Below are 13718 nucleotides of genomic sequence, written 5' to 3'. Positions count from 1 at the left end.
GTAAGTGGACAAATAAGCTCTTCAGTGTTGGGACCATGCTTACTTTTGTGTCTTATACACGGCCAAGCACACTGCTAACGTTTAAAAAAAAATAATGTGAAAAATCAGCTTGCAGCGAGACAAGTTGCTGTAGTTAGTGTGCAAATTTTAACTTGGTTTTGCATATGACTTGCTGGGAGCACAAATATGGAACATACTTTCTCTTTTCAGGTTACCTTTCTGTTGGTTTAGCAGGTTGAATCAGCTCCATCCTGGATTTAATAAGAGGGAAACAATGGGAGTGAATAATGGCCTGGGAGAAGGGAATTTGAGGATGTGGGTAGTGTGGGATCACTCTATTTTGGCAGCAGTAAGTTGACTCTGGCTGTATCATCGGTCCATGCCCTTGGTCTGTGCTGAATTTGAGGAGTGAAAAAAACATTGAAAGTCCGCTTTCCTGGTGTAAGAAGGGTAAACACTTTACCTAGTTGTAAACGGGAGATTATTGTTAGCTGAACAGTACACATCAAAGCCATTTTTGGAGGTAGAACTATTGTGTGCAAGAGAGGTCTGGAAGGAGTATAGAGTAAATAAGGGATGCTCACAAGCGTGAATGCACAAAAGAGAGACCGAAGGCACAGTGCTTTAGAAGCTGTAAGACGCATTTTTGGTTACTTCATATAGGGAAAAAGTATTCAGTTAGCAGGGCGATATGGGAGACCTAAAAATGGTATAGGTAATCAAGGAAACTAATATTGTTGAGAAAAATGCTTTGACTTGGAGCTTGTAGCATATTCTGCCCACAGAGAGGAAAGAGATTTGAACTCAGTGTGATATAATGCAATATAGCATACCAAAAGTGACTTACAAAGCCAGAAGAAGATTCATCTCCAAACTCTCAGATGAAGATAAAAGGAAACATTAAGCAGACATATTTACAGTCCTTTTTAGGAAACAGAAGAAGTATCAGCAGCCTTCGAAGAGGATACTGTTAACGGATATTTAACAGGGGATGTGAGGATTATGCGTGAAATTACATGAGTTTTTAAACAGTGAGGAAGATGAGAGAAAGGCTAATCAGACATGATAGAAGAACACCTAGAAAGTTTAAATTTAATGAAGAATAGAGGACAAAAATTTACAAAGGGAGTATCATGCCTAAAATTTTTGATAAGAGTATTTTGGGAGAGTAGCCACAAGTACAGACAGAGGAGCCTATAAACATGATTTACCAGTATTTTAGGAACACTTTTCAAACAGTATAGCACAAAAAACTAATCTGTTGGATAAGTATGGCAAAGGGACAGCTACTTTATTTGATTAAAAAAGAAAAGAAACAGTAACTTGGATAAGGAACGCATATGAGTCTTGTGAATTGAAATAGGTTAGGTTGGAAGGATGTGAATAATGGAAAGCCTTAAGAATCATCATTTGCACCAATGTTGTTGAATGTATGCAGCCTATCAGTAGTCTGGAAGAAAGAATAAGTAGTAAGGTGATGAAATTCAATGACAGTACAAAACTGGGGAAATGTCAGAACAAAATAAGCAGGTGGTAAAATTCAGAATGACTTTGACAAGGAGGTGGAGCATGGGCAGATAAGTAGCATATGCAAGTTATTTTCAAGTAATAGGAGATTAAGGAGTAGAAAAAGATATGGATACCCCATATAGTCACAGGGCACAGAAGGCTACACAGAAGGATCTAATGTAGTTGTGAATAGAACTATAAATCCCTGGTAGAGTGTTTATTAGTTGTTTTGTATTGTTTTTGAAAGCAGATAAAATTCTGGGACGCAGAACTGAAGTATTGATTGAAAAGACTATATTCTTGGGCCTTTTATAGACTCAGCATAGCCCCATTTGACATGGCATAGACAGTTTGAGCACCTTTATAGCGAGGAAATTCTGAAAACTGAAGTGACAAGTGAGGATCAGGACAGTAATTAAAGGTCTAGGTGACATTAATTATTCCAAAGGTTGGAGAGAGACATACATATGCGCTACGTGGATCGAAGGCCTGATCCAAAGCTCATTAAATGTACTCACAGAGAAGCTCTGCATTCCGAAAAGCTTTAAATTGGGTCTGAAGACAGGATTGAAAAAGAACAAGAAGAGAGCAAGAAGCAACCAGACTGCCCAGCGCTCTTGTGAGTCATTTACTCCAAGCTTTTTCTTCTAGGGCAATTTTGAGTGGCCCCAGTAATGACTTGGGCGTCAGATTTAAAGTGAAACATGACTAGACACATTTTGCTTCTGAAGGGACTTATATTTGAAAAGTCACTGGAGATCACAGTAAAAGTACAATTAAAATCTCAAACACTAGCAAATAATTTTCAAAAATGTAGAAATTGAATTGATATAAGGTAATTTTGTTCAAAAAAGCCTCCTGAAAAAAAATTTTATTTTTCAGTGCCCTCCTCCACATCAGCAAATATGTAAGAAAAATTAAAAATATTTTTTTTCCTAAGTGTGAAAACAAATGGGAAAAATACATATTAGCATTTTGCTAATATTCGTTCATGAGAACAAAAAAAGCCACTTCAGATGCAAAAGGTTATTGTCTTCTTTTTACTTGGTTGGAGCACCAGAAAATGGAGAAACCTGTTCATGGTGGATTTTCGTTTCCTTTGATTTGTCCACGTTTCCTTTCGTGCATATTTTTCCAACTGGAGCTAATGTGAAGTCACTCTAACAGCAATAAATGCACGTCAACCCACTTTAGTGTTTGGCGAGAGAATGAGGACCTTGGCCAGCTGCCGTCTCTGTCAGGAAACTTGATGGTGGCAGGTAGGGACGTACCTGCCACCAGCTGTCCCTCACCATCCCCACATAGAGCTGGAGCAGGAAGGCCTGGGCGCCCGCTCTGTCCTGCTGATTCCTGCGTGGGTGCTGGAGGGCTGCGTCCCTGTGAGCAGCCACAGCGAGTTTCGTCAGGGATGGCTGTCGAAGTGCCACGTGGCTTTCTGTGTGCAGCTTGGCCTTCCTGTGTAGCTGGAAGCCTCCTGGGAGTCGAAAATGGCTTTTTCAGTCACAACGCTATTTTTCTGCCATGCAGTACTATGCAAGCAAGTCTTCCCCCCTGTTTATCCAGACAAGGGACATGGAGCTGTGATACCCCAGGGCCCATTCCTATCTTCTTCCTCTAAGTTTCACCTTTGTGGAAACACGGTCTCCTCTTGGGTCTCCCCCTGGCAGGGATTCGGGACCAGTCCCAAGCACATCTGCACATCTGAGCCAGGAGCTCCCGTGAGCAGTCAGGCATCCCGTGGTCCCGGCCAGGCTGGTGAGAGCGAGCTGTCACTCCGGCAGGGACACAGGGCTTCTGCAGAACCTGAAACGCATAGAAATACCGACATGCTGCTTGTTCACAGTGGTGTGAAAAGAACTGCGTTTGATCATGTTCAAAATCTAAGAGTACGCGGCATTTACTGAATTGCTTTTAAAATCAAAACTTATCCATACACAGGTTTAGACACTTTGAGATGACTGTGTTTTGAGTTAATAAAAGTTGATGTTAACATTTTAGAATATGTTTAGGAACAAAAAAGAACTAGTTTTTGATCAAGCAGCAGTCACAAAAACATTCCTTCCTTCATGATAAAAAGAAAACCTCTGTGTGATATTGCAAATATGTCAGATCATTTTGAAGAGGCTAGCAAGTGCTAGTAATTTTTTTTTTTTTGCTATAGTTGTTGTCAAATGAGTTTGTTTTTTGGCATTAGACTTCAAAAAAACCCAGCCTTTATATGTTTTGTCGTTATGTACATCAGTCATAATTTTGCCGACAATTCTTGACATGCACTCTTTATTGCTGTGCTAACAAGAGAAAAGACCAGCCATTAAGTTTATGTTTCTTTGTTTTTGAACAAAGTCACATATCAGGAATAATGCTAGGGGTATGCTAATAAACAATATATAGTGCCAGTCATCAGGGAGTAAGAAATATTTTCTAACTAGTTCTAAAGGGAAACAATGTTTTAAAAAAAGGGAGAGTGATTGTTATTTATGCAGTATTGTTGTTCTATATGTCAGCATCAAAAAGCATCTTGTAAAGAGCTTAGCGTAATAAATCTTTGATCGTGACTGTCATTATTTAGAGGTCTTTGATAGATCTAGATATAGTATGGCAAGGTTAAATTTGCCAACACATAATAGTAAGTTTTTGGACCGCATCTGAATTTTTAGCAATATTACCAGTATGGTGACAACAACCAAAAACAAGAGAAAAAATATTGGATCTTTTTAAACAGGAGGCTTTTCAAATTGTAATTGTAAAACTAAATCAAAGCAGATTTGTTTTCTGGGTGTCCGTTGATTTCATTTCTCTACATAGGGATTTAAGTTGGTTACATTTCAGAAAACTGAAGTTGATTTAAATGAAAAACAGCAAAAAAGGCTTATGGTTGATTCCACTGAGAAGCAACACAACACATTTTGTTACTGTCATCAAGAAAAATATAATAGCCTCTGAGTATCAGGAGCAATAGGAGATTTGTAAAGAGAAGCCCACAGGAACACTTAATTTCAGAGTCGACTTTGATTAGTCACTGATACTACAGTTAACTTGGTAAGAAAAGATGACGTGTGTTGAAAAAGTCTTTTGAGTTTCTACCTACAGGCTTGGAGTAGGAAGATGCTTAATGGAGAGACACTTTGTCTGTCTGGGACAGGGCATCCAAATTTAGGCACTAACAGAATATCCAGCAAGTCTTCAAGAATGTTTAGATTCAGAAAAAAGACTTTTTTAACATAAAAGGTAACATCTGCTACATAATACTCTTCAAAAGTTAGCTATACACAAGGCAAGCTGTATTTTTCATTGCACGTTAGCTGGTGAACCCTGCTTCTTCCCCAGCTGAAATATATTATAAAACTGCAGTTATTACGTTTGTATCAGCCTTTTTTGAACTTTTCATTTTTTAAAAAAATCTTTTTTTTGTGGCTAATATAGGCAAAGTTCCTGTGGCTTTATAAAGATACTTGCCTCTTGAATTACTGGCCTGATGTGCCAGTTTAGGATTTATCTTGTATTCATTGCATGTTCAAAACAATAGTTGAGCTCTCCAGGCTTGTTACCTTAAGTCTTTAGTCCTTCATACTGTAATTTTGCAGTTGAATAATTTCAGTGCAGTTTTCATAATTTTATGAATCTGGGTTGTCTCATTAGATGCTTAGGTGATTGTAGATTTAAGGTCTTAGGATTAAAAAAAGCAAAATCTTATTGGCTGTTTCTTCCTGCTGATTCATCATTGAGCTTTACATTTTGAATGTGCTCTTAGATTTAGCTTTTAAAGTCGTGCTTTCCGATATCAAATCTCTGACTAGTTTAGGTCAAGAAAATAATAGAAAATAAAATCATGTTCTTAGGATATTGTTGCTTAATCTGTAGCATGTTTTGGACAAGTGGTATATTTTGTAGAAAAGTGAAATAGCAGAGCTAATTCAGAAGACACCAAAACATCAGTGAAAGACTTTCCACTAACACAAAGAGAGTAAAAAGTAACGCATTTCCTTTCTTGTAATGAAATTTGATCTGTATACACAATGATTTGTAAGCAAGTTAGGCCCAATCTAAAGTGGCCAGTAGAGTGGCTCTTTGGTTGGTTTCTAACTAGCCTTCCCCGTTTTAGTATGGGCTTCCCAGGGGATGTTGGAACTACTGCCTGACTACAGTAACATTTGTCCAGACTGGCAAGGATTTTTCCCTCCTGGCAACGTGATAGATCGGTTAAAATGTATGGTGCGGAGGAGACTGTACAGCCCAGTCAAGAAGGAGGAGGAAACAGATTTTTGATACTTTGGTTCTATTCCTGGCTTCACTGCAGTTCCAGAGTGGGGCCAATCCATTGATGTAAAAAGGAAGGATTCACATCTATTTTAGTGCTATTTCAATCACATCCCAAATATACTCATTGCATTTTGCTTTCCTTGAATATAAAGCTGACGTTTTAGCAGTATTGGTCTGTCCATGGAGTTAGGAAGCTGAAAAAAAACAGTCTGTAGAGAATTTCAAGAAAATCAGACGTAAGGTGCTGCAGAACTGCAGAGTGTTGTTATTTATTGTTAATAATTAAAACTTAATGAAAACACTGCTGGAGAGCTTTAAATGACCACTTTAACCTCAGCATTTTAAGTTATAATGAAATGGTTCCAATTGTATGTTTCAGTAAATTTTATCTACCCTTATTTCTTTAGAAGAAGACCTACCAGTGCATCAAATGTCAGATGGTTTTCTACAATGAATGGGATATCCAAGTTCATGTTGCAAACCACATGATTGGTAAGTGAAGCGCTAAACCTTCTCAAAGACAGATAGCCATTTCTCTTACTCATGATCATCATTGCCTCTAAAATTAAACAGAGTTAAGGAGAAATTAATTGTGCATCCATCAATGATTAACCTAGGTGTGATTGATTTTTTTATTCATATTATTAGACTTGATAAATCATTAGCATATTTTATTTTCTGCAAGGGCTAGTTTAGACTTCTGCAGAGAATTATATATCCACTACCAGTCAAAACACAGGTGATTAGCAAATTAAACTTCTAATCATTTTTGCATTATTGAAAACAAACTAACAGGAATAGTTAATGAACTGGATGATAGCTTTCCGTAGAGTTTTAGGCAGGTTTTAATTTCAGAACTTATTATGGTAATGATACTACTGTGTACTTCTCAAGCACCTTCATCCAAAATCAAAACTGGTGAGTTTTTGTCATTAGGAAACATACATAATTCAAATGGCCATAAAATAGTATTTTTTGTTGTGTTTGAGCAATTTGGAAACAATCCTGAGTGTACCTATAGACAATTAAAAGCTATCATTTATTTTAAAAAATAAGGAATTGTAGTTTTCAGTAATGGAATCTGCTCTTCAAGGTACAAGCATTTGAACAAATCTTTTAGGATTTGTGATGCAAACATGGCTTGATATTTACAAGGCTGCTACAGTTGTAAGTTGGAATAAAACAAAAGCTGCTTTTTCATTGATGTTCGTATCTTCCTATTATTTTCTTATTCCCCTAGGATTACCCATAATGTTTTCAATTTGGTAACCACTCAGTAATAGCTCTAAGAGTTCTATCAGCCAGTTAAATTTATCAAGCACATCATTTGCCCACTGATAAGATAACATTGCCAGCGTTGTCTCATTTTGTTTTTAGCTTCTTCTCCAAATTTCATATTTGAAGACAGAAAGGGCTACCATTGGTTTTATACTCCTACTTTGCTTAACACTGTTTTTCTTGCTACAATAATAAATGCAGCTAAACACATAAGGAACCGTATGATGTAGAAGTCAGTAATCACATATCCAACAGAAAAGAAGTTTTAGGGTTTTTTAATTTTATAACTCAAAAACACTTGCTTGGTGCTAGTAAAGTAACTTGAAAATTTCTTCCATGAGCCCAAGCAATTTGGCTGCACTGTAAAAATTACCTGCCAAAACTTAATAGCTCATTTTTCTAGGTACTTTGTTAATAAGTTTTAGCACATGTAGAGCATGAACATGTTATACGCTCTTCATAAAATTAATAAGCGCAAGTGAGAAGCTGGTTTTGTAAAGCAGCTAAGTGATTTGCCTGTTGGATTAAGCCTTAGTTTTGATATTTTTGTGTCTTTGGGGATTAAATACTTTGAACTGCTTCACAGTATTCAATCTGGGTCAGTAACGTGGAATTTAAAAATAGTCTATTACCAACAACAGAACTCACCATTTCTGTTGTTTTCTTTGGATGTGGTGTTTGACATGTTCTTAATTGCAGCACATAGTGGATCCTGGAATGGAAAGAACACTTTGTGGGTAAGGGTGATGCTGGAATGTCAGTGGTGTGTTTCCTTGACACCCACTTCCCAGCTCTCTCCTATTTCAGCAGAGCGTTCCTCTCCTTTCATGAAATACTCAGATTTTCGTATTTATTTATTTTATTTTCTGGATGAGTTTTAGTAAAGGGTTGGACTGGAAGGAGAGAAGGGAGGAGGGAGTAAGTAAAGCAAGACAAATCCAGTTAGTGTCAGCCTGCAGATCTGAAAAGACTGAGGTTTCCTTAAACTGAGCTATTAACTGCTTATATTTTATTCCTAAAAGTTGGATGAGGTTGAATGAGAAAGAGAATCGTTTAAAAAACATAAAACATCTAATTGTTTTTGCTTATGTTATATCTAATCATGCATGACATTGCTTCATGACATAACCATAGTGACACAGATTTACGTTGGCTTAATATAAAATCTTCCCAGTGAAATAAAAAAGTAGCTTGCAAAACCTGCAGGGAGATTTGCTGGTTGTGCTTGTGGTAATCTGTGTTCAGTGGAAGATTCTTATCTGCACTTCCAGACTTAACAGTGCAGCTCCTATTGATGAAGCCTCGATTAAGCAAATGCAAGGGGATTTATGCTGGGGTAGAGTAAAAGGAATGTCAGCATTTTGTTCCTGAGAGTTTTGAATGTGACCTCAGAATTCGAAGCACAAGGAAAAATAATTTCTGATCTCCAATTCTATTAGCCTTCTCACTGCCAGTTGGCCCTTTAATCCTTAACTATCTTTCTAATTTCACTCCTCCCTTTAATTTGCATCATTGTTCACAGGCCTTTTTCCAAGGCCATCTTCTGTCTAGAGGGAAAGGTGCAAGAGGTGACATCAGGCTGTTTAATACTGGCTTTAGTTTATGTGTATCTGTGAGCTTATAGTATTATAAATGATATAGAAAACATGCACACAAACACATTTGTGTAACTGTATATAATACATAACCCACACATATACCGAAAGATACCTGAGTGCCTATCAATATGCAGACTGAAAAATATATTAGAACACTTAAGTGAATATTGCCTTTGGACACAGCCCGTTTACCAGACAAAAAACCCTCGTGTCCGAAATGCCTTGGTCCCTCCCTTTTCTATGTGTATCTGATAAAATATATCTTGCTGCCCTGCTTGCCCAGTAGGAAATTGGCAGAACGAGATGTAGTGTCTTTGCTCCTCTGAGGAAGAGAAAGTGAGAAAGCTTCAGAAAGAGAGAAAGAAGGAAAAAAAGGAGTTTACATGCAAGGAAGAGGGAAGGTAATTTGGGAAGGCAGGGCGCTAAAAGTCAAGGGGAGTGATAATCCCTAGATCAAATGTAGGGGCAATAAACGCCTTCAGCTCCAAACATCATGACATAGTCTCAGAAACTGTATTACCTCTCAGAGTAAAATATTAGCATTATCTGTATTGCGATTATTGTTGCATGTAGATTAGCTTCTTCTAATCTGAAGGACTCCAGATGAGTTCAGAGAAATGTGAAAAGGAGAAGCAATAGCAGAGGAGAAAGGGCAGGGAGGACAAAGGCAGAGGGAATTTCTACTACTAAAAAAAATCAGGCTTAAATATCAATAAGGGAAGAAAGTAAATGGAAAAGGGGAAAATGAACCCTCACAGGAAATAGGAAAGATAACAAAAGAATAGAAGAGAGACTAGAGGAGAAAGGAAGATGGCAGGAACAGCTGGGACACGGGACAAACAGCAAGAAGGTGGAAGGTCATATACCAACCTCCACTCAGAAGTGGGTGGGAACTGCTCATAGAGATACATGCTTAGCTGATCAAAGCTGGAGTGACTGAGTTGTTGCTCACCAGCTTCTTAGCAGTTTGTGCGCCTAGAGGACTTGCTAGTGTGCCCTTTAACTATTGCGTCCATTGAGTGTGATATTAGGATGTAAGATGAGTTCACGCTGCTAACATCCAAAGAGAGAGGATGCATTATGGAAGGTCACTAAGGCAAAGATAAGTTTAAAAAATCCCAGTCTGAAACTTAGACTTTTAAATAAGGCAAGCAGCATTACTTTGTTGGCTAAAATATCTCCACTGAGGGTAGGCATTTTTAGGTTGTGTGTCTGTGTGTGTTTTTGTCTAATCAAATATAATCTCAACTAGACATTTAGCAGGGGAAGAGGGATTAGAAGCTATTTAAAAAGCCTCTTACTCTTCTTTGTTAAGAGGGTATATAATGTTTTTACAGATTTTATCATACATTTCAATCAATTCAACAAGAAGGATTATGCCACCTAATGGAAAATAAAATCTGCAGATGACCCAATGAAGTGTAACCTTAGGTATCTTTGACAACAAAACAATTTGCATTTGTTTTTATACAAGCTAGATATTAAAAAGATTTCACAGGGATGGCTTTCATCAGTAATTACATGCTCATTACTTGTGTAACTTCACAGTTTAAAACTGTTCTGCAGTCTTTAATCTAGTCTTCCCATCATCCTTGTGATGAGATGGGGCAATAAGCCTTTTCCATTGGATAGATAAGGACAAAGAGGCAAAGAAGCAAAATTCCTTGCTTAGCATAACCGACTGAAAGTTTAAGAGTCTTGACCGCCAGATCTGTCCTCACTTCTGCTGATGCCATATTTTGTCAAGCAATGCCCATGTTTGCTTAAAATACACACTGCTTCAAGCTTAGGCTATGGGATGCCTGTGGATAGAAAGTGAGGCAAAGCATTGGCTTTGTTAAATAGACCCTCTGTTTAAGCATTGTTTTGGACCGAGATATAAACATGTACTTTTGTTTGGATAATTGTGATTGCCAAATGAAAACATGATTGTCGGTATGTTTATTGAAATCTGTTGATAAAGCAGTTTCTCAGCTTTGTATCTTCTTTGAGTGGGACAGGAGGAAACGTAAATCCAGGCACATTTTATATGGTTTTAGGAAGTGTTGGCAAAAACAGTAATTCTTCAGTAGCCTTACTTCTTTCTTCTATATTTCTGAGTGGAATCCGTAGCATTTCTAGCAGCATTCCCTGAGAAAATTCTATTACTGGGTATGTGTAGAAATGAAAGAAGCTTTCTGGTATCCCTTTGTGTTGCTCGCATAGTTTACAGTTGGCATTTGACCTGAGAGCGTAGAAAGGGAGTATGCCATTGTTTGTGTTGTTTGCTGCACTCCACTGCTCATTCTCTGCCTGCTATTTTAAGTAGACAAGATAAGCATTACTTTTTCTTCCCTGATTCCTTTACATCTGTAGTACCTGATGCACTACAGTGTAAATAGACTAAACAGTTGCCATAATCCCTAGGATTCTGCACACGCACTCATACAGAGGGGATCAAAATCAAGGGAGTTCTGACATGTTTAACTCAGAAAAGGAGTTACTCCATATAAAATTACGAGGCTCAACAGCAGAAGTGTAAATTTGTAAGTGCTCTGAATAAAGTGCTGTTAGGCATGAGATAATGTAAAGAGATGACATTGCCAAGAACTATTTATGAAAAGCTTAATTTTTTTCACTCTGATAATTCTTGACCAATAATTACCAGCTTCTAATTATCTATTTTAGTTAGAAAGAAATCTCTATCACTATGGAGGTTGGCATTGCAACTAGCGCATAAATCCCCAAAGAGGTAAATGTGTTCCAAACAGCCACAAACAACTGTCTCATGAAACATAGTGAGCAAATTGCGAGCCGCTGGCTGTGCACAACAGAGCAGCACATTTACCATTGAGAACTGATCAGGCTGACAAAGAGAATGATAAAAGGGGGGAAGCAGTCACAATCTTTGTAGTTTGCTGCTACTTATGTTGATGGTGAAAGCAAGCCCCAGTGTCATAGCAAGAGCTGTGATCCCTCTGAAAAATTGGGGTGGGAGGGTAAAAAAGGTGACGGTCAGGATTCAGTGGTTTTTTGCAACCCTACTTTTGAAAACTTCTATATAGGTCATTTCTTATGACGAAACAGACTTTTTTTTTTTTTTAACTTTTCGGTATCATGCATAAAACACATTTTGTGAAGTCTATTGTGGTGGGGGAGAGAGTTTGTTTTTGAGGGGAGGATGGTGTTTAGCATTAAGTGAGGTGGTTGGTGTGAGCAGAAGAGTGGGAGGAAGTGAAGGGAAAGACAAAAAAAAGCACAGCGCTGAAGTTCGGAAGCGAAAATGTGGCCAAACAACCCTGCAGCTGACAGAAGGATTCTAGTTTACACCAGTAAATACTTCATCAGGCCCCAAGTAGGCAAATCTGTGCTAGAACAGTTGTAGTTTAAAAAGAACAGAGTATGGAAGTTGGGAACTAATAGTTAATTTATCTGAAAAGAAACGCAACCATGTTTTACAGTAACAAATAGTGTGTAAGCACTAGAAAATGTAAAGACACTTTTCAGGGTAACAGATTTTTTTGTGTGTGTGACAGTGATGTAAATGTGTATAATGTATGCATTTCTACATTTGTGTTTTATGTGGATGTGTGTGTGCGTGTCTGCATTATGCACGTATTAACTGCATGCGTAATAAATCTATAAAAATAAATCATCTTATTTGTCTCCCATTTATGCAATGTACATTACGGTTCATGTGGACAACATCACTGATGTCGAGGCAAAAGAAATACCTAAAAGGTCAGCTTTCTGGAGCCCAGTAAGATTTTAGCCTGCTTGTGCTATCCTGTGGCATTCACACATTCTGTATTTTGTATAATGCTGAAAGTCATTAGAAAACATTATTTTCCTTTCACATATGCAGAAAGCTGTGTAGCGCAACTAATACTTGTTGCATTATGTTGATCTCAAGTAACACCTCTTCAGCTGCAGCTGAATTAATTGCTCTACAGTAAAACAGACATGGTGAAGCCTCTCTTCCCAGAGGTTTTTCCGTGTTTGGAGAAAAAGAATCCAAAGATATGCATCTACTCACTAGCGGATGAAGGAGGTGGAGACTTCCTTTGTTTCTCATCTTTTACTGATTCTTCAGTAAGAAGATATGGAAATTGTCATTTTAAAGGAAAGGAAAGGATTATACTCTCTTACCATCAGAAAATCATGTGGGTACTTGGGAATCTCCTATTTACGGTGAGAACTGGCAAGAAGCTGCCAGAAAGTTAGAGGAGACTTTGTCATGTTGTCTACAACATGCAGAGATGTATGTGAAATATCCAGAAAAATCAGCATTTGGTAGGAAATCTAAGAAAACCGAGGTTTATTTGGTGAGGAGCTGGGTTAAAAAATAGATAAAATCTGTGCTGTTTAATACTAACAGAAAGCTACTCTCATGTGGGCAATGCTGGCTTATTTGAAAAGCCCATAAAGGGTTTCTACATGGACCATACAAAAGGGATACTTTCTCTTTAATAGCCATCTGTACAGGAGAGATGAGACGTGGGCCAGGTCATCTCTCCTCAGCTGTCATGATATTAACGTAGGTAATGGAGCAAGCTCTGTGTTCTGCTGGGTGTTGTTTTTCATAGATGTTCATCGATTTACACAGATAATTCTATTTATTTCTTAGAGTTGGTCCAAGCAGACCAGGCAGAATAACAAACACCAAAGCATTTCAAATGACTTTATCTTTGTTGTTTTGTAATGTAACTTTTGTCTAAAAAATGGTGTCACACCTACTGTGCAGATGGCTGCATGATTTGTAAACCAGCCAAAACATTTAAACAAATGTGTGATCTGGGGATAGATTAAATAAAGGATAAAATGGAGTGTGGACCACAAATTCTAATAATCAGATGATTTTAAGTTGTGTGTAGTGTGGAGCGATGGTAACAGTGATAGCAGGGAATGCTTGCCAATGACAGCAAGGTGCCTTACAGATCTCAGGATGGAGCCTGTGGCCTAGTAGGCCTCGGTTTGAGAGCTGCACATTTGCTGTACAGCTGGCAGCTCTGTATGGGGACATCAGATAAAACTTATGTAAAATGAAGTGTTATTGCTTAGTATGAAATTGTGCAGAGAGGGAATTTGCAGACA

General features: G+C 37.9%; 1 protein-coding gene across 13 annotated transcripts in view; it reads left to right on the top strand.

Annotated features, from left to right (window-relative positions):
- The window catches only part of ZNF521 (zinc finger protein 521), a 232803-nt gene that overhangs the window by 107747 nt on the left and 111338 nt on the right, over positions 1-13718 (top strand). For 10 of the 13 annotated variants that reach the window (XM_068932404.1, XM_068932398.1, XM_068932396.1 and 7 more), the window contains one exon: positions 6177-6261. In XM_068932404.1, coding sequence (XP_068788505.1) covers positions 6177-6261 — 85 coding nt within the window. The remainder of the gene's footprint in view (positions 1-6176; positions 6262-13718) is intronic. The other 3 variants (XM_068932407.1, XM_068932399.1, XM_068932397.1) reach the window with 1 other exon arrangement.

This window comes from Struthio camelus, chromosome 2 (genome assembly GCF_040807025.1).
Source record: "Struthio camelus isolate bStrCam1 chromosome 2, bStrCam1.hap1, whole genome shotgun sequence".
NCBI lineage: Eukaryota > Metazoa > Chordata > Aves > Struthioniformes > Struthionidae > Struthio > Struthio camelus.
The sequence above is the reverse complement of the archived record's forward strand: the minus strand, read 5'-3'. Positions and strand labels throughout refer to the sequence as shown.